At 42.5% G+C, this 25,505-nt stretch overlaps 2 protein-coding genes across 2 annotated transcripts; one reads left to right on the top strand and one right to left on the bottom strand.

The window, feature by feature from the left end:
* The first annotated feature begins 2,067 nt into the window (after positions 1–2,067).
* On the top strand, positions 2,068–3,186 carry LOC123932993 (olfactory receptor 10H1-like). Its single transcript, XM_045991814.1, has one exon. It carries the CDS (start codon positions 2,113–2,115, stop codon positions 3,184–3,186), a length of 1,074 nt encoding a protein of 357 aa, XP_045847770.1. The 5' UTR covers positions 2,068–2,112.
* A 12,153-nt stretch (positions 3,187–15,339) lies between these two features.
* LOC123932992 (olfactory receptor 10H1) lies at positions 15,340–16,287 on the bottom strand. Its single transcript, XM_045991813.1, has one exon. The coding sequence runs from the start codon at positions 16,285–16,287 to the stop codon at positions 15,340–15,342; it is 948 nt and encodes a 315-aa protein (XP_045847769.1).
* Positions 16,288–25,505: the final 9,218 nt, after the last annotated feature.

Raw genomic sequence — 25,505 nt, 5'->3', positions numbered from 1 at the left:
GGGATCGAGCCCCACATCGGGCTCTCTGCTCCGCAGGGAGCCTGCTTCCTCCTCTCTCTCTGCCTGCCTCTCTGCCTAGTTGTGATTTCTCTCTGTCAAATAAATAAAATATTTTTTAAAAAAAAGAAAAGAAATTGAGCTGGATAGTTCTGCGAAGATTACATTGCATGTATAGATTAAATTGGGGGGGAAATGAACATCTTTCTTATATTGTCTTTTCTTTTCATCCATTTATGTATATGATCTGTCATTTTTTTAATCTAAAGAGGTTTAATTTTTCTCCATGCAGCTCTTGTGTGTTCTTGTTTAAAGTAATTCCTAGATTGTGACAGGTTTTGTGCAACAGTGAGTGATACCTTATTTGCAATGTTTAATTATTAACAAATTTTAAACTTACGAAAAAGTCGCAAAAATAATACGGAAAATTCTCGTCTTCCCCTCAACAACTCCCTCTAACAGCAGGATCTTACAGAACCCCACGACAATGAGAGACCCAGGAAATGACTGTTGGTGTATATAACTATATAGCAAGCAACAGATCTTACTAGAATTTTTCTGGCTGTCCATTCATATCCTTTTTCTATCCCAGGACACGATCCATTTCATTTAGTTATTTCAACTTTTCATTATCATGCACTTCGTAGTGTTTCTTAATTTTCCTTTTAATCTTCAGAAGCCTGAAGATTAATGAGTAGTATGTAATGGTGGCAATGTCAAATGGTTCAACCTAATATTTACATTGTAAGTATTTGGGAATTTTCAGGTATCCTCTTATTAAGTTTTAGTTTCATTGTCAAATGGTCAGATACCTGTGTCTTTGTAATACTGGTACTTGGGAATGTACCAGCACTTCCTTTATGGCCTCACACAAGGTTTGTTTTTTTTTTCATGATCATTACCTGCTCTTGGTGTTTGGGGTCTTGTTTCCTTTTTTTTATTTTTTTATTAACATATAATGTATTATTAGCCCCAGGAATACAGGTCTGTGAATTGCCAGGTTTATACACTTCACAGCACTCACCATAGCACATACCTTCCCCACTGTCCATAATCCAATCTTGTTTTCTTTTTGTTTCTTTGTTTGTTTTTGGTATAGTAAATAGGAATGTACATGTGTCTTTGTGTATTTGTACAGATTAAATATATATATACAAGTTTATATTAGCTATGTACATTAATACATATAAAAGCTCAAATATTAAATAGTGGGACAGAATTAAGCCCTAAGACACCAGTAATTACAAAAGAGGAAAATGTATAAATACCCAATTAAAAGAGAGATACAATCATAAATTGCTACATTTTAAGGGAATCTGATTCTGGTCATGTGTGCTTGTCCTCACTCTTAACCTCTCCAATGTTTATTATCTATTCCATGCCCCACAATAAGTAGGTTATATGTATAAACTTATTTAATCCTTATAACAACTCTGTCAGCTAGATATTATTATAATCGACTTCCTTTTAGGGGTGAGGAAACTAAAGCTCAAAAAAATTAAGGAACCAACCCAATATTGTTACTGTTGGTATAGTTGTTGGAAGCACTGTTTCAAAACAGCTTCTCAAATTTATTTAACTCATGTGGATCACATGGTAGAGTTTTGTCTAAAAAAGAAAAAAAGCCACCATGTAACACTTGCTAAGCCTTGCAAACAGCTCAGAGTTGATGCAGCAAACTGGGGATAGTGATGGCAAGATCTGCATTAACCTTTCAAAGATGGAATTCCAACCAGCACCAGAATGTTCCAGTTTGAACATTTTTATTGGAGACCCCACACAATAACTTTTGTTTAAAAAGAAGACTAAATTGTTGCTTTTTTTTCTTTAATTTTCCATTCGTACTTAGAAATATGGTTGGAGGCACTGACAAGCTCTGAAGAGAGACTCAACCCAGGTGTGGCTGAATAGAGACCCAGAGTTCCTTCCACTGAGATTCCAAAATAGTAGCTATTATTATTATTATTGCTATTACTATTGTCATTATTTCCTGAATTTTTACTATGTGTCAGGCCCTGCACTATGCACTTGAGGCACACAATCTTCCATGAACCCCAAGCAGCTCCGAGAAGCGCTGACAGTCATCATGAGCATCGGGTGGCAGAGGGACTGGCCATGGTCTGCAGGGTGAGGGCCCCCTCTTCCCCTGGGAAGTCCTCCAGGGCTGGGTTCAGCTTGGACCCAGAGCTCCTGCCCACCAGGCCGCCTTCGCTCTCTCCCCACCCAGGGATGGCTGCCGCTCTGGGCCTAAACCACAGTTCCGTGTCTGAATTCATCCTCGTGGGCTTCTCCACCTTCCCGCCTCATCTCCTGCCCATTTTCTTCCTGCTGTTCCTGCTCATGTACCTGTTCACACTGCTGGGGAACCTGCTCATCATGGCCACTGTCTGGAGCGAGCGCAGCCTGCACACACCCATGTACCTCTTCCTGTGTGCACTGTCCATCTCTGAGATCCTCTACACCTTGGCCATCACCCCGCGCCTGCTGGCCGACCTGCTCTCCACCCGCCGCACCATCGCCTTTGCAGCCTGTGCCAGCCAGATGTTCTTCTCCTTCACATTTGGCTTCACCCACTCCTTCCTGCTCACCGTCATGGGCTACGACCGCTACGTGGCCATCTGCCACCCCTTGCGCTACAACGTGCTCATGAGCCCCCGTGGCTGCACCTGCCTGGTGGCCTGGTCCTGGGTTGGTGGCTCTGTCATGGGGCTGGTGGTGACCACAGCCATTTTCCACCTCACCTTCTGTGGACCCAACGAGATTCACCATTTCTTCTGCCATGTGCCGCCTCTGGTGAAGCTGGCCTGTGGAACTAATGTACCAATAGTGGCCCAGGGCGTGGGCCTGGTGTGCATCACTGCCCTGCTGGGTTGCTTTCTCCTCATCCTCCTCTCTTATGCCTTCATCGTGGCTGCCATCTTGAAGATCCCCTCTGCAGAGGGCCGGCACAAGGCCTTCTCCACCTGTGCATCCCACCTCACCGTGGTGGTCGTGCACTATGGCTTTGCTTCTGTCATCTACCTCAAGCCCAAGGCTCCCCAGTCTCTGGAAGGAGACGCCCTGATGGGCATCACCTACACAGTCCTCACACCCTTCCTCAGCCCTATCATCTTTAGTCTCAGGAACAAGGAGCTGAAGACTGCCATGAAGAAGACATTCCTCAGCAGACTCTATCCCCAGAGCTCCTGAAGTTGTTTCTATTGTGGCAGCAGATGTTTTGGGTAGAGGCTCCTCAGGCTTCCATCTATAAAATGGGAATGACTATGCTTCACTGGTGACGATTCTTTTTTTTTTTTTTTCTTAAGATCTTACTTATTTCAGGAGACAAACCATGAGAGACTGCAGACTCTGAGAAACAAACTGAGGGTTTGGGAAGGAAGGGGGTGGGGGATGGGTGAGCCTGGTGGTGGGTATTAAGGAGGCCACGTATTGCGTGGAGCACTAGGTGTGGTGCATAAACAATGAATCTTGGAACACTGAAAAAAATAAAATTAAATTTTGAAAAAAGATCTTACTTATTTGAGAGAGAAAATGCATGAGCAGGGGAAGAGGCAGAGGCAGAGGGAGAAGCAGACTTCCCACTGAGCAGAGAGCCCAACATGGGACTCAGTCCCAGGACCCTGAGATCATGACCTGAGCCTAAGGCAGATGCTTAACCAACTGAGCCACCCAAGTGTCCCTGGTTCTTGAATGTGAATTCTCCCACCTGTCTTCTTGGCAAGTACTCTAAATTCTAGATGTTTGTTTTCTCTCCTTTCCCCCAGTCTCAGTGACCTCATTCCTTCTGGATTCACTGGGGTCACAACCTCCTCAGTATTGATTGTGTATATCAACTTCCTCCTGGTTCCTGTGCCTGAGAGTGGCTGGGGGTGGGCAGGTGTGGGGTCATGCCCACATTGCTGGGTTGGGTAGCCTATGTGCATGGTCTATCACAAAAGTGTGAATGAGGGGGGCGCCTGGGTGGCTCAGTGGGTTAAGCCGCTGCCTTCGGCTCAGGTCATGATCTCAGGGTCCTGGGATCGAGCCCCGCATCGGGCTCTCTGCTCCGCAGGGAGCCTGCTTCTCTCTCTCTCTCTCTCTCTCTCTGCCTACCTGTCTACTTGTGATCTCTCTGTCAAATGAATAAATAAAATCTTTAAAAAAAAAAGTGTGAATGAGGGATGCTTGCTCTGCCCAAAATACATAAACTGTGATTGGGCACCTGCTGTGTCCTCTGTTTCAGACACATCATTGCTCTCATTCCGAATATCATGTTGAAGGAAAGAAAGCATTGTTGATGAAGAAAATGATTTGTTCATTTTTAGTTCTTCAAATTTTTCGTGGAAAGATGTCTCCTCTTATGTGTTGTCTTGTTGGCTGAGCCAAATGACCAGTCTGGGGATGTAAATTACAGAAAGAAAGAGGGGTGATCTGTTTCTCCTTGGTAGAGAAAAGATGTGTGGACAGATGGGGCAAAGATGTGGGAGAAGGCTCAGTAAGTGAGGACTGGGCTGAGGGAAAGGACTGGGACAGGAGAAAAAAACCAGCTGCTGGTAGTTGACCAGGATGTAAAGGAAGTGATTGGTCCAGTGACTGGTGAAGAAGTTTGAGGAAAGAACAGGCATGTAAATGGGCATTTTATAAGGTTTTACAATTGCCATCAAGTGCCTGATGTAAATTCCCTTCCCTGACTCTCTTAAAATCCTCACTAAATATCCATTTCTCTTTCATGTGTTGTGGAGTCAGTTATATTGGGGGAAGCATCCACAAGCTGGGTCTTGTTTCAAAGGAGGTGCTCAGGCAAGTCAGGCAGCCCCTTGGGGTAGCACTTAGTTTTGAAATGAGGAAATGGGCACAGCGAGGCTCAGGACTTGCTCGGTGTTGAAAAGCCAGCAAGGTGCAGGGATGCAGTATGGGGTCGGCCCAGTGAGTCCTCAGGAGCAATGGTTCTCCAAAATGGGGACACATCACAGTCACCTGGAGGGCTGGTTAGGTCAAAGGCTACTGGGCTTCACTCCAAAGTGTCTGATTCAACAGGTCTGGGAAAGGGTTTTAGAAACTATATTTCTAACAGGCTCTCAGGTGCTGAGACTGCTGGTCTGCTGATGACAGTTTGGAAACCTCTGGTCTACAGAATCTCTAGCTCAAAGATAAAGCCAGATATTTGAGTTGGAAACAAAAGGAGTTTACTTCCTTCCTTTCTTCTTTCCTTTCTTTCTTCTCTCCTTTCTTTCCTTCTTCTTTCTTTTCCTTCCTTCCTTCCTATCTTCCTTCTTTCCTTATTAATAGTTATGCTGATAACAGCTTCCATTTTTTTCCCATTTGGGGGGCCATTTATCATCAGCTAGGTGTGGTCTTTTAACAAACAGCTGTATGGGGATGTACTTCACAGTACCATATAATTCACCCACTTAAAGATATATAGGTATGGTACATAAACAATGAATCTTGGAACACTGAAAAAATAAAATTAAATTAAAAAATATATATGTATAACCATCACAGTCAGTTTAGACATTTCCATCATCTCCAAATAAAACCTTATACCATTTAGGTGTCATCTCTCTTTTCTTCCCTCCCTTCAGGCTTAAGCAGCTACTAATCCACTGTCTTTATAGATTTACCTGTTCTGGACACTTTTTAATAAATGGAGTCATGCAATATTGATTTTTTTGTGTTTGGCTTCTTTCATTTAGCATGTTTTCAAGGTTTACTCACATGATAGCATGAATCAGTGTCTTATTCCTTTGCTTTTTTTTATTTTTATTTTTTTATTTTTTTTAATATTTTATTTATTTATTTGACAGAGAGAGAGATCACAAGTAGGCAGAGAGGCAGGCAGAGAGAGGGGAGGAAGCAGGCTCCCCGGGGAGCAGAGAGCCCGATGTGGGGCTCGATCCCAGGACCCTGAGATCATGACCTGAGCCGAAGACAGAGGCTTTAACCCACTGAGCTACCCAGGCACCCCTATTTTTATTTTTTTAAATTTCTTTTCAGTGTTCTGGAATTCATTGTTTATGCACCACACCCAGCACTCCATGCAATACGTGCCCTCTGTAATACCCACCACCATGCTCACCCAACCTTCCACCTCCCTCCCCTCCAAAACTATGAGAGTCTCATTCTTTTTTATGGCTGAATAATATTCCATTGTTTGGATAGACTACACTTCGTTTATGCATTCATTTGTTGATAGATATTTGAGCTATTTCTGACCTTTGGCTATGAGCAATGCTGCAATAAACATTCATGTTCAAGCTTCTGCGTGGACATACATTTTCATCCGCAGGGGCATATGAACTAGGAGTGGAATTGAGGGATCGTATGGTAAGTCTATGTTAAATCACTTGAGGAACTTCTAGACTGTTTTCCAAAGTAGCTGCATCATTTTACATCCCCACCAGCAGTGTGTGAGTGTCCCAGTTTCTCCACATCCTTGCCAACACTAACATATCTAATTTCTTGATCATAACCATTCTAGTGTGTCTTATTGTGATTTGATTTGATTTTCACTGATGACTAATGATAGGTACAATCTTTTTTTTAAGACTTTATTTATTTATTTAACAGACAGAGATCACAAGTCAGCAGAGAGGCAGGCAGAAAGGGGGAAGCAGGCTCCCTGCTGAGCAGAGGACCCGATGTGGGACTTGATCCCAGGACCCCGAGATCATGACCTGAGCTGAAGGCAGAGGCTTAACCCACTGAGCCACCCAGGTGCCCCATGATAGGTACAATCTTAAATGATTTAACACATAATAGTTCTTTTACTTCACAAGGAAGATCATATTATTAGCTCCATTTTGAAGATGAGGAAACAGAGATATAAAGAGATCAAATATATTCATTAAAGGTCTTGCCCCTGAAATGGAAAAACTAGAATTCTTTGAGCTGGTACAGGGTATCAGAAGCATAGATTTTTCAGGGGTTACAAGGAGAGGAAGCCAGTGTGTTCCAAGAAGGGACAAAGACCTGGATTGGAAAGAAGGGACCAATTTTAGGAAGCACTGATGAAATGAGGCAGAACTGAAGATATCTTGAGGGGTGGGGAGGTTAGAGAGAAGGATCCAGTGTGATGATATGGGAGAGACACATTGTAAGCTTGACAAAACTGGCCGTGGCATTTCTGGTTTTAGTTTTCATTAATAGATGCATTAATACAGAAAATATTGTCATGTTCAAACACCAAGTTATTTGCTCTGAAAAAAACTCTGGGAACCAAACTGAGGGTTACAGAAAGAGGGGATGGGGGTAACTGGGTGATAGGTATTAAGGAGGGCACCTGTGGTGATGACCACTGGGTGTTATACACAACTAATGAATCGTTGAGCACTACATCAAAAACTAATGATGTGCTATATATACTGGTTAATTGAACATAAAAATTAATTAATCAATTAATTAAATTCCATAAATAAATAAATTTTCTATAAGGAGAAAAAACTCTGACCTCTTTTGGAGCCAGGTTCATGGGTTATATTGAGAAGATTTGAGGTAGTTAATTAGCAATATCTGGCAACATCCTTTGCCTCCCTTACATAATGAGAAAGAGTGTCAGATGGTAAGAGCTGCTCCTCTTAGAGCTGTCCTGTACAAGGTATGTTGAAGTGGCCTGCACAAGTCTTGGGGTATAGCCAGAGCTTGTCTGTTCACAGATCCAGAGACAACTTGGAGTATCCTGGTTGACCTGGGAAATAGGTAAGAGACTGAATTTGAAAGAGCTGATGGCAAAAGCATCTTCTGGATTATATCCAAGAAGTGTCAGTGTGGCTCCCGTGGTCTTCAGAAAATCAACTTACTCTAGTTTGAATGACCAATGTCAATGCATTCTGAAATTTAAATAAACCATATGTTTATTTAGTTTATTTAGTTTAGTCCTTTGCTTTTTTAGTATTAGACGTTTTGAAAATTTAAAGCAACCAAAGAAACTGAACTTAGTGAATGTATATTGTTTCTTTTTTTTTTAATTTCTTTTAAGCGTAACAGTATTCATTGTTTTTGCACCACACCCAGTGCTCCATGCAATACGTGCCCTCCCTATTACCCACCACCTGTATATTGTTTCTATAAGTGACATATTCTAAACTCCAAGGCCTGGGTCAGGACGATGTTTGAGGCAGGGCTACAAAAGCACAGTGTTCATCCCATCTTTATTGAAAATGTTGATGTGCTATTCATCATAAATTTTTGCATTAATTTTGACTTTTAATATACTGCATTAAATATGATTTATCTAATCACTGAGTTTTTTGGTTGCCCTTAAATTTGGTAGTCAAGGTGAATGCCTCACTTGTCTGACCCTAGTCCCTGCCCTGCTAGACTTCCCCTTCCTTGCCCTCCAGTAACCTTGCATTTATTTTTCCTAAAAAAGACAAAAAATAGAAGCCATCATTAACTTATCTGGTGACAGAAAATAGAATAGGAACATATGCCAGAAAGTCAATGTAAACACAAGTTCTTACAGAATGATCCTTGACATCACAGAGGTGGAGACAGCCCCCACCTCTCCTCTCACTAGGGTTGACCAGGACCCCATCCCCACACCCAGGAGCCCTGTCCCACCTCCCCTCCATTACTCAGCTCCCACTTTCTGAAGTTCCCTCACCCCCTCCATTCCTAGCTCTTTACCACTCCTTGCTAATGGTCCCCTTTGTGCCACATTCTTCCATATCCCCAAGGCAGAGCCAGAGCCCAGAGAGTTGATTAAAAGTCCTGGAGCACAGAGAAGGGCTGTTGTTGGGGAGATCTCCAGACTTTAGAGGACCCATCCCTCCCTGTACTAATTGTAGTGTTTTAATGCTAATTGCTGGAGGCAAAGGCCAGCTTGAGAGATGCAATTTATTGCCTTTACCTCGCCTGTTCTGCTCTCCTCCAATGTTGGCCTTGATTCCCTTGCCCTTGCCAGCTCCTTCCTGAAGAGTGTTTTCCTCCTCCTCCCCCTCAACCCCCACCAGACTATCTCTGTCCAGAGGCCAGAGGGAACTTTCTAAAGGGAAAAACCGAAAAATCATTGGTCTGTTTTTATACTCTTTAGATACAGTGCAAACTCTAGTGTGGTTGGATCAGTGCTTCATCTCCAATTCTATTCCCCAGCCCTCCCCTGCTCTCCAGCCCCACTACGCCTTCAGCTGTTCTGTAACAAAGCAAGCATGCTTGGATCTCAGGAACTTTGCACAAGTTGTTGCTTCTTCTTGAAACACCCTCCCCCTATGCTTACACATCCTTGAGTCTGACCTTAAATGCCACTTCCTCAGGAAACCCTTTCCTGATTTCCCCATACCAGGTTACCATCCCTATTATAAGCAACTCCTATCACAGCAACTTCTTTCTTTTTCCTCATAGCATTTATTACAGTTTATCATATATATCCACTAGGTTGACTATTTGTTTAATATCTATGTCTTTCTCTATCAAGTACAAGCACTGAAATCAGGGGTCATGTCTGATCAGTGTAACATTGTATCCCTAGTGATATCTAAAAAGTGCCTGGCACACAGTAGGTATTCAATAGCTGTTGAATAAATACAACAAGGTTTGTCATCATTGGCACTATTGACCTTTGCGGATGGCTCATTCTTTGTGGCAGGTTTTGCTCTTGTGGGATTTTGAACAGCATCCCTGGCCTTCACCCACTAGATATTGAAAAACATCTCACCCTCCTTCAGCTGTAATAACCAAAAATTCTCCAGAAACTTGCAAGTGTCCTCTGAGGAGCACTGGTGAAAGTCATGCCCCTTTTGGTGGCCTTTAGTGCTTGGTCTGTACCTTGGTCTATATTTCTCTGTTTGTCGTTCCATCAAGCACTTAGAAACTCTTCAAAGACAGGGAAGAGCAATGGACCCACCTCTGTACTCCCCAAACTAGCAAAGGATTTGAGACACAGAAGGCTGCAAATAATTATAGAACCGATCTTAAAAAGCTGGCATTAATTGAGTGCAATTGCATGTCAGTCATTGTCAATCACCCTACACAGATGATGTTATTTAATTCTCAGAACTATCCTAAGGGATGACTACATTATTATTAAATCCATTTTAATGACAGGAAACTGAGGCCAAGAGATAGGATGTAATTTAACCAATGCCACTTTGCTTCATCCCTTACCCACTGCACAATCCTGTCTGCAATTCAGAGCATCTTTTTATCTCTCAAGAGAGCTAGGTTTCACCTATCTCTAGTGCCATTAGCTATTGCCATGGTGATGAGTCATGGGGATCACTCATGGAGGCTAGGAGCCATAGAGAGGAGGATATTCCATAAGAGGGTTCTGGGAGAAGAGGGTTAGGTCAGGAAGCTTAGTTGGAGCTGCACTTCTCCCAATGGTGCCCCCTCATGGACCCCAATCCTCTCCACTGAAGGTCAGCTCCTTCTGCAGCACTGATAACCAAGATGGATATATCAAAGTTGAAGACTCCAATTGGTCATTGCCTCAACTCACACCTCTCTCTGATCCCCAGCTCATCAAACAAAACTTGAAATTATAAAGTCATCCTAACTACTGTGGATATCCTTGTGCCAGGCACCATGCTAAGCCCTTCACAAGCATTGTCTTACTTCAGTCTTAAAACTGTCTTAGGGGGCGCCTGTGTGGCTCCGTGGGTTAAAGCCTCTGCCTTCCACTCAGGTCATGATCTCAGGGTCCTGGGATCGAGCTCTGTGTCAGGCTTTCTGCTCTAGCGGGGAGCGTGCTTCCTCCTCTCTCTCTCTGCCTGCCTCTCTGCCTACTTGTGATCTCTGTCTGTTAAATAAATAAATAAAAATCTTTAAAAAGAAAACTGTCTTAGAAGGTAGGTGTTATGCATTCCTCCAGGGTAGGCTGAGAGGGGAAGTGAACTGCCCAAGCACAAACAGCAAAGTATGAGAGCCAGTTTCCCCACCCTACTGAAACAGTGTTAATAAACTTGAAATTTTTTTTGTCCTTCTGCTCGGAAAGACAAAAATTGTACCTCACAGTTACCTTCATTTGCCATCATCTAAACTGATTTATTCAACAAATATTTGAGAACTTAGCATATACTATGTAGACATAGCAAAATGGACCAAGAGTCCCTGACTACCTCAAAAAACATTCTGGTGTGTGGAGACAGACAACATCCAATAAGTAGATAATATGCCAGGTGGTAATAAGCACGTGTCAGGAAATAACCAGATCAAGAGACATAGGTTATGGCTGAGGTGTTTCTAATTTCTGTGGTAGGGTTAGAGAAGGGCTCTATGATTTTTGAACAGGCATGTTTTTGGGGATTTGAGATTGAGTTGCTGTTTTTTGAGATAAGAAAGACTGTGGAAGAATTGTGTATGTGAGAGAGAGAGACAGAGAGAGACAGAGACAGAGACAGAGAAAGAGAGAATGATAACAGCAATGAGAACTTCCAAGAGTTAGGGTTTGGACACATTGTTTGAGATGCCTACTAGGTATCCATGTGGAGATAACTGCATAGGCGGTTGGATAGGGATGAAGGTAAGAATTTGGGGGTCGCCTGTGTGCAGAGTATACATAAAGCCCTGGTACTGATAGGACCCCTCAGGAAGGAAGAACACTGATGAAGTTCAAGGATCAGATGGTTTTAATGGCCGTTTTGTGTTCCAAGTATGAATAAACCAATATTTGTTTAACAATGGTTCACTAATGAGTATATCTAACGTGTTTTACAATCAATAATGTCACTGCTCTGAATATACTTTTTTTGCACAGATATGGGATATATCTGTAAGAGGCCAATCTAATTTGGTAGGAAGATGAGAAGCCAGTTCAAACCCAGGTCAGTCTGACCTCAAACACAGCTCCCCCACACACTGTCTCCCACTGCTTTGGAGGACAATGAGGTTTCTCACAGTAGATATTATAAGCCAGCCTTCTGGTTTGTTCAGTATTCTAGGGAATACATTGGTCCACCCAAGAAATATTTATTAATTAACCAATTATATCTTCCAAGTATCATGTTGGTGTTACGTAATGGTGAGCAAAATGGACAGACTTCCTGACCTCAGAAAGCTAATAGCCTAAGAGATCCCAATGAGTTAGCAAAAGACACTGGGGGTCTGACTCACGGTGGGTACCCAGCCACCTTCCAGGTTCTTGCCAACTGGCCTTAATGAAGACAATGAAAGAGGCTACTTTGTATTTTTGTCCAGATTGGCTACACTTCTGGGAAAGTGGAGCATCTTAACTCAATGTGAAAGGAATTCACTGCAAGACCAAATTTACTATAAAATAATGAGGTAGTCCTGAATCTGTAGAAACAGCCCATCAGTCTCCCAAAGATTCCTGCTCCAGTGCATGGTGGGTTGTAATTGCCTACCTGTGTGGTTGAAAAGGCTCTCAGGATGGGCACCTGGGTGGCTCAGCTGGCTGAACATCTGACCTGGTTTCCGCTCAGGTCATGATCTCAGGTCTTGGGATCAAACCCCACATTGGACTCAGTGCTGAGCCTGGAGCCCGCATGTGATCCTCTCTCTCCCTCTCCCCCCTCCCCTCCCTCATTTGCACTCTATTTCTATCTTTAGAAAACTAAAAATTAGAAAAATGAATAAAAGACTCTCAGAGTTCTGGAGTGTTTGGTTTGAGGATAGACTAGTCCTCCATGGACAGGCAACCCACAAAACCCACTGTAGGAAGATGCCGTGTGAAGTGCTTGGTGGCCAGGACTGGGATTCACAAAAGACCTACAACAGAAGCTTGGCCCTACTAAGTTGCATGATGTTGTATGAGTCATCAAAACATGTTAACCCTGAGTTTCCCCTCTGTTAAATGGAGGGGATGTGAATTTATATGCCATGATCCCTCATTGTGAGGCTATGAGATAATGTACATGAGAGATAACAAGAAATATGCAGTGCAGTGTACATTCTGCAAAGGAGGATGGTCTGGGTTTCCCACTTTTTTTTTTTCACTTCTATTACTGTCATCTTCTTGTTTTTGGGGGGAGGTTTCCCACTTTTGACTGAAGTTGTTTCCTACATCCTCCCACTTCATGATAACATGTGATATTTTTATTGCTCAACTTGTAAAGAAAAACTGCATTCAACTTTAGGACAAATGACGAATAGTTTACTATTCAACTTAAATATGAATAAACGTATTTTTATTAGCTTTGGCCAATTTGAAATGTATTGCTTGTGCATTTTTGTGCATTTTAATTACATGTATTGTTGTGTACAACAGTAGCACCATAAGCTAGTGTCCATTAAGTATTATGATAAATTGCTATTTTAAAATAATTCATAAATTCAGGGGTGCCTGGGTGGCTCAGTGGGTTAAGCTGCTGACTTCAGCTCAGGTTATGATCTCAGGGTCCTGGGATGGAGCCCCTGTCATGCTCTCTGCTCAGCAGGGAGCCTGCTTCCCCATCTCTCTCTGCCTGCCTCTCTGCTGACTTGTGATCTCTCTCTGCCAAATAAGTAAATAAATAAATAAAATCTTTTTTAAAAATTTCATGAATTCATATGCAGAAACAATTTAAGGAAACCTTTCTTTAAACATTTTATTTATAAGTAATCTCTATACCCAACATAGGGCAGGAACTCACAACCTCAAAATGAAACCAAGAGTCAATCAAATCAAGAGTCACATGCTTTACCAACTGAGCCAGCCAGGTAACTCAAGGAAAATTTTTTTTTATTGAGATATAATTGACACATAACATTGTGTAAGTTTAAGGTATAGTATGTGTTGATTTGATAAATTTATATATTGCAATATGATGACTACTGTATCATTAGCTAATACCTCTATCACGTCACATAATTATCATTTCATTTTTGTGGTGGGAACAACTAAGATCTAGTCTCTTCGCAACTTTTAAGTTATCGATATAGTATCGTTGTCCATAATCACTATGCTCTGGGTAAGACCTCCAGGACTTAGTTATCTACTGGTTGCAAATTTGTAACTTTAAACAACATCTTCCCAATTCCCTCAGTCCCTGGTGACAAACAATTTTGCTCTGCTTTATACAAGTTCAGCTTTTTTAGGTTTTGCATATTGTGATATTATGTAGTATTTGTTATTCTCTTAAATATACATATTTTCAACAAATTATAAATACTATGTAGTATGGTTAACTTTAAATCCCTCCTCATGCCTACTAGGAAGCATTAAGCTGATCTGATCATGAGATACTCCTCTATCCTGGACTCTGCATTTATTGTGGCTCAACAAAGAGTTCCCCACTAGCTTTGTTCCACATCACTTTCTTTCTTTTTTTTTTTAATATTTTTGGGTTTTGTTCTCTGGCTGGTTTTGTGTTTTATTTGGTATATTCCAAATATTCATGAAAAATATATAGAAAACATATAATTTTAACATTTTTTTAGTTTTTTTTATAAACATATATTGTATTTTTATCCCCAGGGGTACAGGTCTGTGAATCACCAGGTTTACACACTTCACAGCACTCAACATAGCACATACCCTCCCAATGTCCATAACCCAACCACCCTCTCCCTACCCCCCTCCCCTTGGCAACCCTCAGTTTGTTTTGTGACATTAAAAGTCTCTTATGGTTTGTCTCCCTCCCGATCCCATCTTGTTTCATTTATTCTTTTCCTACCCCTCAAACCCCCCACTTTGCCTCTCAACTTCCTCATATCAAGGGAGATCATGTGATAATTGTCTTTCTCTGATTGACTTATTCCGCTAAGCATAATACCCTCTAGTTCCATCCACGTCATCATAAATGGCAAGATTTCATTTCTTTTGATGGCTGCATAGTATTCCATAGTATATATATACCACATCTTCTTTATCCATTCATCTCCACATCACTTTCTAACACAACAGGTGATTTCTCACAGTGGGACTTTTTCCTTGAACTGACTGTGGAGATACTCACTTGAAATGCAGTTTTCCATGATTTTTTTTTTCTCTGAGTCTGCTTTATTACTATTTCTAACTGCTGTTGCACAGATCTGTGCAATGCTGAAATTTTGGGTGCTTTGCTCTCCTCTGTTATAATCTGGCTTAGTCTTTTGTAGCCTTGCAAAATCCATGTTGTGCGTACCCATTGCTGCCTAGTAGAAGGTGGGAGACTGACATCCTCCATTTCTCTTCATAATATGGATTAATAGTTGTGGAAGTAATTAGACCTTCTGGCAGGAAAAGAACAGATCCTAGGTTTGATGTTGCCTAGTAAAGTGTCCTGCAGCAGGTAAGAATCATGAAATCTGATTTTCTCTGTGTACCACCATCTCATACATCTTCATACACTCTTAATGTTGATTAACCATTGTGTGTACAGTTGAATGTTGCCTTCAAAGGTCCTTGTAAACCTTAAAACATCAGATAAATATAGGTTATTGCATTTCTGATGGTAGCATCTGGTAACACGATTTAGCTGTTTCCAAGTAATTCCTCCCAGATCGTTATATTTTTTCTGGGTAGAGTCTGCTGAGGAAGGTCTTCTTCATGGCAGTCTTCAGCTCCTTGTTCCTGAGACTAAAGATGATAGGGCTGAGGAAGGGTGTGAGGATTGTGTAGGTGATGCCCATCAGAGTGTCCCCTTCCAGAGACTGGGGAGCCTTGGGCTTGAGGTAGATGACAGAAGCAAATCCATAGTGCACGACCACCACGGTGAGGTGGGACGCACAGGTGGAGAAAGCCTTGTGCCGGCCCTCTGCAGAAGGAATCTTCAAGATGGCAGCCATGATGAAGGCATAAGAGAGGAGGATGAGGAGAAAGCAACCCAGCAGGGCAGTGATGCACACCAGGCCCACACCCAAGGCCACTATTGGTACATCAGTTCCACAGGCCAGCTTCAACAGTGGTGGCACATGGCAAGCAAAATGGTGGATCTCATTGGGTCCACAGAAGGTTAGGTGGAAAACGGCCATGGTCACCACCAGCCCCATAACAGAGCCACCAACCCAGGACCAGGCCACCAGGCAGGAGCAGCCGCGGGGGCTCATGAGCACATTGTAGCGCAAGGGGTGGCAGATGGCCACATAGCGGTCATAGCCCATGATGGTGAGAAGGAAGGAGTGGGTGAAGCCAAACATGAAGGAGAAGAACATCTGGCTGGCACAGGCTGCAAAGACAATGGCATGGCGGGTGGAGAGCAGGTCAGTCAGCAGGCGCGGGGTGATGGCCAAGGTGTAAAAGATCTCGGAGATGGACAGTGCACACAGGAAGAGGTACATGGGCGTGTGCAGGTTGCGGTCACTCCAGACAGTGGCCATGATGAGCAGGTTTCCCAGCAGCGTGAACAGGTACATCAACAGGAACAGCAAGAAGAACATCAGCTGAAGGTGAGGGAAGGTGGAGAAACCCACCAGTATGAATTCAGTTACCACTGAGAAGTTGCTTCTCTGCATGGAGGCTGTGTCTGGGATGAAGTGTGACAGAGAGAGGTCAGCTACTGGATGGGGAAAGGATTTCACCATACCTGGAATGGCTCAGGAAGCTGCCTTTTTGTGAAGCTGGCATTTGTGAAAATTAGTAGAGGGAAACCTCACTAAAATGCACTGGAAGGTTTCAGCAGGAAGAGCTCTCATCCCTTGTCCCTCCTGGTGGATTGCAAACTGGACAACAAGACAGGAAGAGGTGGACTTGACCTTGGTATGGATACTACTCCCTGCCCCTAACAGTTCTCCTCTTAAGAAGCCACTATACTTTGAATTCTCCATTTATTCTAATGGACTTTTTATAACAGCCTTCCTATCTTACCCCTGTTCTTAAAAACCCTACCTCTTGTTTGTTCCCTTCAACCTGCTTTCAATTTTTCAGCAGCTTGTTTGCATTGGATTGTGATTCTCCTTTATTCCCAAATAAACACATCTTTTGCTGGTGAAATAACTGATTGTTTTTATTTTTAAGGTTAACACATTGATTGAATTCCCACTCTGGGCCTCTTATGATTTGACTCTCTCATTATTTTAATAAAGAAGGTGCTGTTTTTATCACCAGCATTTTGAGTATCTTGAGCATACTCATTGAGAATATTGGTGTGCATAGGGGCTGGGCTGCTGGCTCAAGGTGGTGCTGTCAAAATGGCAGAGCTAAGACTTGAATCCATGCCTGGCTGTCTCCAACGACTATGCCTTTCACTATCCTTCTGGATTGCCTACCAAAATGAAAACGTTCCTCCACTGGAGCTTCCACCCATTGTCCCTGTGTTCTCCTACTCCCTTCTGATAAGCCTGTTCTCCCCATATCCTCAGAGACCACAAGATACCCCTTCCCCATGGCTACAACTCCTTGGATCAGCTTGCCCCTCTAACTTAAACGGATTCTTCCCCTGGAGTTACCCATGCAGGGAGTCAGAAGCAGGAGGCCGATTAGAAATAACATTATGGTATGAAATTGGACCACTTCCTTACACCACACATGAAAATAGACTCAAAATGGATGAAGGACCTCAATGTGAGAAAGGAATCCATCAAAATCCTTGAGGAGAACACAGGCAGCAACCTCTTCGACCTCAGCCGCAGCAACATCTTCCTAGGAACATCACCAAAGGCAAGGGAAGCAAGGGCAAAAATGAACTATTAGGATTTCATCAAGATCAAAAGCTTTTGCACCATAAAGGAAACAGTTAACAAAACCAAAAGACAACTGACAGAATGGGAGAAGATATTTGCAAATGACATATCAGATAAAGGGCTAGTGTCCAAAATCTATAAGGAACTTAGCAAACTCAACACCCAAAGAACAAACAGTCCAATCAAGAAATGGGCAGAGGACATGAACAGACATTTCTGCAAAGAAGACATCCAGATGGCCAACAGACACATGGAAAAGTGCTCCACATCACTCGGCATCAGGGAAATACAAATCAAAACCACAATGAGATATCACCTCACACCAGTCAGAATGGCTAAAATTAACAAGTCAGGAAATGACAGATGCTGGCGAGGATGCGGAGAAAGGGGAACCCTCCTACACTGTTGGTGGGAATCCAAGCTGGTGCAACCACTCTGGAAAATAGCATGGAGGTTCCTCAAAAAGTTGAAAATAGAACTACCTTATGACCCAGCAATTGCACTACTGGGTATTTACCCTAAAGATACAAATATAGTGATCTGAAGGGTCACGTGCACCCGAATGTTTATAGCAACAATGTCTACAATAGCCAAACTATGGGAAGAACCTAGATGTCCATCAACAGATGAATGGATAAAGAAGATGTGGTATATATACACAATGGAATACTATGCAGCCATCAAAAGAAATGAAATCTTGCCATTTGCGACGACGTGGATGGAACTAGAGGGTATCATGCTTAGTGAAATAAGTCAGTCAGAGAAAGACAACTATCATATGATCTCCCTGATATGAGGAAGTAGAGATGCAACATGGGGGGTTAGGGGGATAGGAGAAGAATAAATGAAACAAGATGGGATTGGGAGGGAGACAAACCATAAGTGACTCAATCTCACAAAACAAACTGAGGGTTGCTGGGGGGAGGGGAGATTGGGAGAGGGGGAGTGGGGTTATGGACATTGGGGAGGGTATGTGCTATGTTGAGTGCTGTGAAGTGTGTAAACCTGGCAATTCACAGACCTGTACCCCTGGGGATAAAAATACATTATATGTTTATAAAAAATAAGAAATAAATTAAAAAAAATTTTAAAATAACATTATGGTTATTTTCCAGCTCCCAGAGGGAAGTCTATATGTTCTAAAGCAACACAACATGGCCATCAGACAAAGGGACATGGGAGCCAGCCAAACTGAGTTTGAATTCTTTTTCTGCCTACTTCATAAACTTGAGCAAGTTTCTTCACCTCTCTGTACCTCCATGTCCTCCTGCCTACTTCAAAGAGTTGTTATGAGAAATAAATGAGTTTCTTAGAAGGTCACCTGACACACAGCAAGTACTGCCTATGATAAATAAATACACTAAGTGAACAAATGTACATAGTCTGTGATCACGAAATAACTTCAATTTAATGACATTTCCATGTTTCTTTATGAGTACTTAACCATTTTTCAATGATCTTTTTATTAGGCAATATAAAGTTTAAAGGGTGTAAACCACTAATCAGCTTTCTGTCTCTATTTGTCTGTTCTGGACACTCATCTAAATGAAATTATACTCTATATGACCTTTGGGGTCTGGCTTCTTTCATTCAGCCTACTAGTTTTGAGGTTTATCTACACTGTAACATGTAACATTCTGAAAACTTTGTTGCTTTTCATAGTTGACCAATATTCCACTGTATGGATAAACTATTTTGCCTAATTTTTTTTTGTCTATTTACTTTGTTACTTTTGTCTATTTTTTTGTGTATTTACTCACCATTTGGGTTGTTTCCACTTTTTCAGTATTGTGAATAGTGAGTGCTACTATGAATACTCATTCTTGCAGGAGCTCAAAGCATATCAGTGGTTACCAGGGACTGGGGAGGGAGAATAGGGAATGACTGCTAATGGACACAGTGTTTCCTTTGGATGATGAGAAAGTTCTAGAACTACATAGAGGTGGTGGCTTCACAACATTGTGAATGTAGTTAATGCCACTGAACTGTATGCTATAAAATAGCTAAAATGGTAAGTTTTATGTTATAGTATTTTACCACAATAAAAAAATGGGGGAAAAGTGGTCAATGCCTTCTTAAGTGGCCACAGATCCCTGATCAAGCCCTGACAGGTTGATAGTGAGAAATGAAGGGGGGAGCAACTGTTGGTGACTAGAGACTGCATTCTCCAAATACCGCCAGTTTTCAGAGTTTCGTGGCTTCCCTTCCCTAGAGTCCCTTGCATCCTTCCTCCTCTTTTGGGTAGCACCTAGCCATAGGTCCCCAGGACTCTGGCCCCAAAAACCCCCCCCAGTCAGTCCTGCCACTCTGGCGGGTGAGTCAAAGTCAATAATTTGGAAACAAGAACCTCCTAGAGGAGGCTGAATGGGTGAGACTAGTGTCATGAGTTGTGCTCACACGTTTCCTGTGGCTCTCTGATATCTAATGCAAGGTTTCTCAACTGTGGGACTCTTGATTTTTAAGGCAAGATTATTCTTTGCTGGGGGTGGTGGTGATGGGCATTCTGTGCCTTATAAGGTGTTTGGCAGCACCCTTGGCTACTACCAGGGTTGTGACAACCAAACTGCTTAGTTGTGACAACCAAAGATGTCTCTAGGCAATCACCAATGTTCCCACGGGGGCAAAGTCAACCCTGGTTGAAAGCAATGATCTAGATAGTGCAGTAGCCATTCCTTGGCAGGTTTCCTCTGCCCCAATCTTGGTTCCTTCCCTTCTCTGCCCATCAAATGCCTGTTTATCTTTAAGCTTCAGCTTAAATGTGGAAAGAGCCAAGATGTCCTTCAATAGACAACTGGATAAAGAAGACGTGGTTCATATATACAATGGAATATTACTCAGCCATCAGAAAGGACGAATACCCAACTTGTGCATCAGCATGGATAGGACTGGAGGACATTAGGCTGAGTGAAATAAGTGAAGCAGAAAGAATCAATTATCATTGATTTCACTTACTTGTGGAGCATAAGGAATAATACAGAGGACCTTAGAAAAAGGAAAGGAAAAGTAAAGAGGGGGAAATCAGAGGGGGAGATTAAGCATGAGAGACTATGGAATCTGAGAAACAAAATGAGGGTTTTAGAGGGGAGGAGGTAGGGGGACGGGTGAGCCTGGTGGTGGGTACTGAGGAGGGCAGATATTGCATGGAGCACTGGGTGTGGTACATAAACAATGAATATTGGAACACTGAAAAAATAAAATAATAAACAATAAGTAAATAAATTAAGATTCAGCTTAAATGTCATCCTGGACATTCTCTTCCCAAAGCAGATTTAATCACTCATTCCTGCATGCTTCCAAAAAAATGATTCTTGAGTGAGTTTAAAATTCCTTGCTCCTAACTTACCATGACTCTCATCATAATGGGTCATGCTGGAGACACAACTGTTTCTGGCACTGGAATTTGAGTTCTTGGTGAGAATAGCTACCCTTTATTGGATGTATCCTATAAACCCAGCACCTGGGCTTATGCATTTTGTATTAAATCTTTACTCCAACATTATAAGGCATCCCCTATGATCCCCATCTTATAGATGTGGCCACCGAATCCCACAGAAGACACATCACTTGCTCAAGGGACCGCAGCTGCGGAATAAGGAAGCCAGGATCAGAACCTGTATTTGAATGTTGCCAAAATTTATCTCTTCCTAACCTCTCTGTCATACTCACCACTTACTGGTGGCTACTAATGAAGGTCAGAGGCCACTCCCAGGACCTGGGAGATGTCAGCTTCACTATGCTGGACCACTCCCTTCCGGTATCAGTTAAGATCACAAAAATGCACAGCCATGAAGAAAGAAAGGGAGAGGACATATGAGAAGAAGAGAAGTTACCATGTCCTGAGAAGGTGGTCCAGAGCTGCATAAAGCACCCTCTGGAATGATGGGGATGAAGAATGCACCTAAGAGGGGTGTCTGTTCATTCTGGAAAAGGCAAAACTATGGAGACAGTAAAAAGACTGGTGGTTGCCAGAGGCTCAGTGGTGAGAGAGGAAGGGATAGATAGGTAAAACTCTGGGGGCGTGGGGTAAGCTGGTGAACTGTTCTGTATGATACTGTAATGGTGGATAATGACATCATGCATCTGTCAAAACCCACAGCAGGAACAACACGAACAGTGAACCCTAATGTAAACTGTAGGCTTTCGTCAATAATAATGTGTCAGTATTACCTCAGCTACTGTAACAGATGTACCTCATTAATGCAGGATATTAAGGGACTGTGTGCAGGGAGAGAGAGGATCTCTAAGAAATCTCTGCGTTATCTGCTCAATTTTTTGTTACTTTTTATTTTTTTACTTATTTTATTTAAATTCAATTCGTGAACATATGGTGTATCATTAGTTTCAGATGCATTAAGGAGGGCACCCGGTGCTCATTACACCGGGTGTTATATGCAACTGACAAATTCCTCTCAATTTTTCGGAACATTTTTTAAATTTCTTTATTTGAGAGAGAGTGGAGGGGCAAGAGGGAGAAGGAGCAGCAGACTCCTCCCTTGGCAGGGAGCCCAGATGTGGGGCGATATCAGGATCCTGAGATCATGACCTAAGCTGAAGGCAGACGCTTAAGGCAGTGTGAACAGATACATGAGCCACTCTCTCTCAAATAAAGAAATGTTTTAAATTGAGCAGATAATGCAGAGATTTCTTATAGATCCTCTCTCTCCCTGAAGACCAGTCTTTTTACTGAGAGAGAGTGGGGGAGAGAGCGAGAAAGAGATCTGGCTACCTAGAACTTAGAGGAAACCATGGTGGGACCAGCTGCTGCCCATATACACCCGTAAGGCTGGGTTCCTTGTGGAAGGGACTATGTGTGCATTACAGGGTTGAGCTGCATTTCTGGTACCCATAGATACCAATAATACCTCTCAGTTGGGATAATCAAAAGTATCTTTGCATATTGCCCTATGTATCCTTGGGGGGCAGAAGTGCCCCTCACTAAGAACCACAGGCTAGAACTGTCTTGCCTCTCAGTCCCCATCTTGCCTTACCTGTCTGCCCCCATCCTGGCTGTTTCTTCTTAGTCAAACAGTTTGTTTTCCCCTCTTTGCATCCTCCTTCACACTTTAGACATCTCCTACATGCCTTGTCTCTCCCTCTCTTCATCCTTGAGTCCTTCACCATCACCCCATCTGTCCCTCAGGCCTCTCTGACAGTTTGCACCCCTGAAGGTGGCTAGAGTCTCTCAATCCTGAATCCTCTTATTCTCTCTTTGCTTTGCCTTTTCCTGATCCTTTACCATTGGTTTCTGGGCAGGACAGAGAGGAGAGAGAGGTGCAAAGTCAGATAGCTATTCTGGGTAACTTTGAGTGGCAGCTCTTCTGTCTCTGTACCTCAGTTTCTCAGCTATCCAATGAACCTCCCTCATAAAGTAATGTGAGCTCCAAAAAAGTAATGCCTGCAAAGCAATCATCACATTGCCTCAAAGCTAGGAAGTGGACCCCCACCTGCTGCCCCCATGCCAAAGACTCAAGTTGCACAAGGGGTTGTATAAACAGGATGGCTTCACTGAGTCCAGGAAGGATGCTGGTTCCCCAGGTCTCTCTTAGGTGGAATGTGAGGAAGGTGACTCACCTGGGGTCAAGGCTCTGCATCTGCCTCTGCCTCACTCCAGCAGGAGGTCCTTGGTTAGTGTTGCTCTGCAGGTGAAGGCTGGACTGCAAAACAAGGAGTTGCTGCCCTGAGCGTGCCAGCTGGACAGGAAGGGGGGGTACATAAGCCTGACCTCCATTATTTATGCTGCCTCTGTTTCTTACCTGCTGCCTTCTCTCACTGTGGTCCTACTGCTTCTGCTTCTGCTACAGGGATGCCAGGACCCCTTGGGATCCTGCAAGGGAGGGGGCAACCTCAGAGAGACTATGTCCTCACTTTCTTTCTCTCCCTGCTTGCCAGGGGTGAGTCAATTACCTGAGGTTCTCAGGGACTTGAGCAGAGTCTAATGCTCTGCAAATTTGGGATTTGAGGCCCTGACTTCTGATGCGAGTAGCCCTGCCATGGGCCACTGGGGTCAAGGAGTCTGCCAAATACGCCCTCTTAACCTTCATCCTTCCCCACCCGGGTCACTTACACAATTAAATGTCTTTTTAAAGATTTAAAACATTAAAAAAAAAAACCCACAACTGTTTGTTTCTTCTTATTAAATAGTCGAGATACCACAACTAAGGCTAAAATCATGCAATGGCCAGCCATGCAATTATGAGGGTGAATTTGGTGGGCGTCCTTCCACACCTTTGTACACATGTAGCATGTAAACAAACATAAAATAAGATTATTATTATGAGTTTTTGCTGTGGTTTAAGGTAGGTATCTTTCTGTAACTTGGCATTTTTTTTTAACTCAACATCACAAAGTGAAATCCATGTTAGTTTACAGAGACCAAGGTTTCTGGACCTTGGCAGTACTGACATTTGGGGCCGGATCATTCTTTGTGGTGGGGGCTGTCTGGTACATTGCAGAATGTTCTCTACCTGCCAGATGCCAGTAGCCTCCCCACCCCAGTCATAACAAAAATGTCTCCAGATATTGCCAAAATTGCCACTGTGGCAAAGTTGTTGCTGCCACTGAGAACCACTGTTATAGAACCGCCCCATTTTTATAAAATCAGTTTAATATTCAATTTTATGAATATGCACAATATATAGTTATCTGATAGACACTTCAGTTGCTTCTAAATTTTCACTGTTATTAGGAATAATACAATACATATCTTTGTATATCATTTACTACCCACAGGCACTATCAAATACAAATTACGTATTTGTATTTGGGTGGCTCAGTGGGTTAAGCCTCTGCCTTCAGCTCAGGTCATGATCTCAGGGTCCTGGGATCGAGCCCCACATCGGGCTCTCTGCTCACCAGGGGCTCTCTGCTTCCTCCTCTCTCTCTGCCTGCCTCTCTGCCTACTTGTGATCTCTGTCTGTCAAATAAATAAATAAATAATCTTGTTTAAAAAAATACAAATTACTACTAGTGAGATAATTAGGTCATAGGAAATACGATTCTTAAATTTAAGAAGAATTGCCAAATTAAACTCCCAAATGGCTGTGCTAATTCACACTCCCAGCACCTGTGTGTCAGAGGATTTATTTCTCCCACCCTCACTAATGCCTGATCATGTGAAACTTAATTTTACCAATATGGTTGCCAAGTGGTCTCCTATTGTGGCTTTAATTTACATTTCCCTAATTACTGGTGGGGCTGAAAATCTCCACTGGTTTTTAACTGTATGAGTTCCCTCTTTGTGATATGTCTATCCAAAATCTTTCCTCATTTTCCTGTTGGATTGTCTTGTTCTTATTGATTTGCAGGCATTTTTGAAGAGATTCTAAATACTAGTTTTTGTACATTTTTTTTCCTCTGCCTTTTGTATCTTATGCCTCACTACTTTTCCTGTCAGAGACATTCTCCTTAGTTTCTTCCTTTTTTTCACGATTTATATTTATTTTTTATTTAAATTCAATTAGCCAACATATAGGACATACTTAGTTTCCAACCTAGTGTTCAATAATTTATCAGCCATATGGGGTGCCTGGGTGGCTCAGTGGGTTAAAGCCTCTGCCTTCAGCTCAGGTCATGATCCCAGGGTCCTGGAATCGAGCCCCACATCAGGCTCTCTGCCTGGCAGGGAGCCTGCTTCCTCCTCTCTCTCTGCCCGCCTCTCTGTCTACTTGTGATCTCTGTCTGTCAAGTAAATAAATAAAATATTTTAAAAATAATAATAATAATTTATCAGCTGTGTATAACACCCAGAGCATCATCCTTGGTTTCTTCTAATGCTTTTATAAGATAGTGTTAGAGTTAAAAACTACCTCTCATAGATTTTCTGTTTCTATCAGTAAAGTTTTATTGGAACACATCCATCCCCATTCATCAGCTATGACTATTTTTGTTCTAAGAGGGCAGAACTGAGTAGCTGTGACAGAAATAGTGTGACCTGCAAACTTGAAAATATTTACCATCTGTCCATTTACAGAGAAGTTTTGCCAGCCTCTCAAACTTTAATCTACCAAAAAATACTGTGCAAACATTTCAGGGTGGATTTCAACTTATTTCTT

Source organism: Meles meles, chromosome 20 (genome assembly GCF_922984935.1).
Source record: "Meles meles chromosome 20, mMelMel3.1 paternal haplotype, whole genome shotgun sequence".
NCBI classification, from domain to species: Eukaryota; Metazoa; Chordata; class Mammalia; order Carnivora; family Mustelidae; genus Meles; species Meles meles.
The sequence above is the reverse complement of the archived record's forward strand: the minus strand, read 5'-3'. Positions and strand labels throughout refer to the sequence as shown.

What these genes read in the sequence shown, in the direction of transcription:
- LOC123932993 (XM_045991814.1), top strand. Translation starts at nt 2,113, where the DNA reads ATGGTCTGCAGGGTGAGGGCCCCCTCTTCCCCTGGGAAGTCCTCCAGG.
- LOC123932992 (XM_045991813.1), bottom strand. Translation starts at nt 16,287, where the DNA reads ATGCAGAGAAGCAACTTCTCAGTGGTAACTGAATTCATACTGGTGGGT.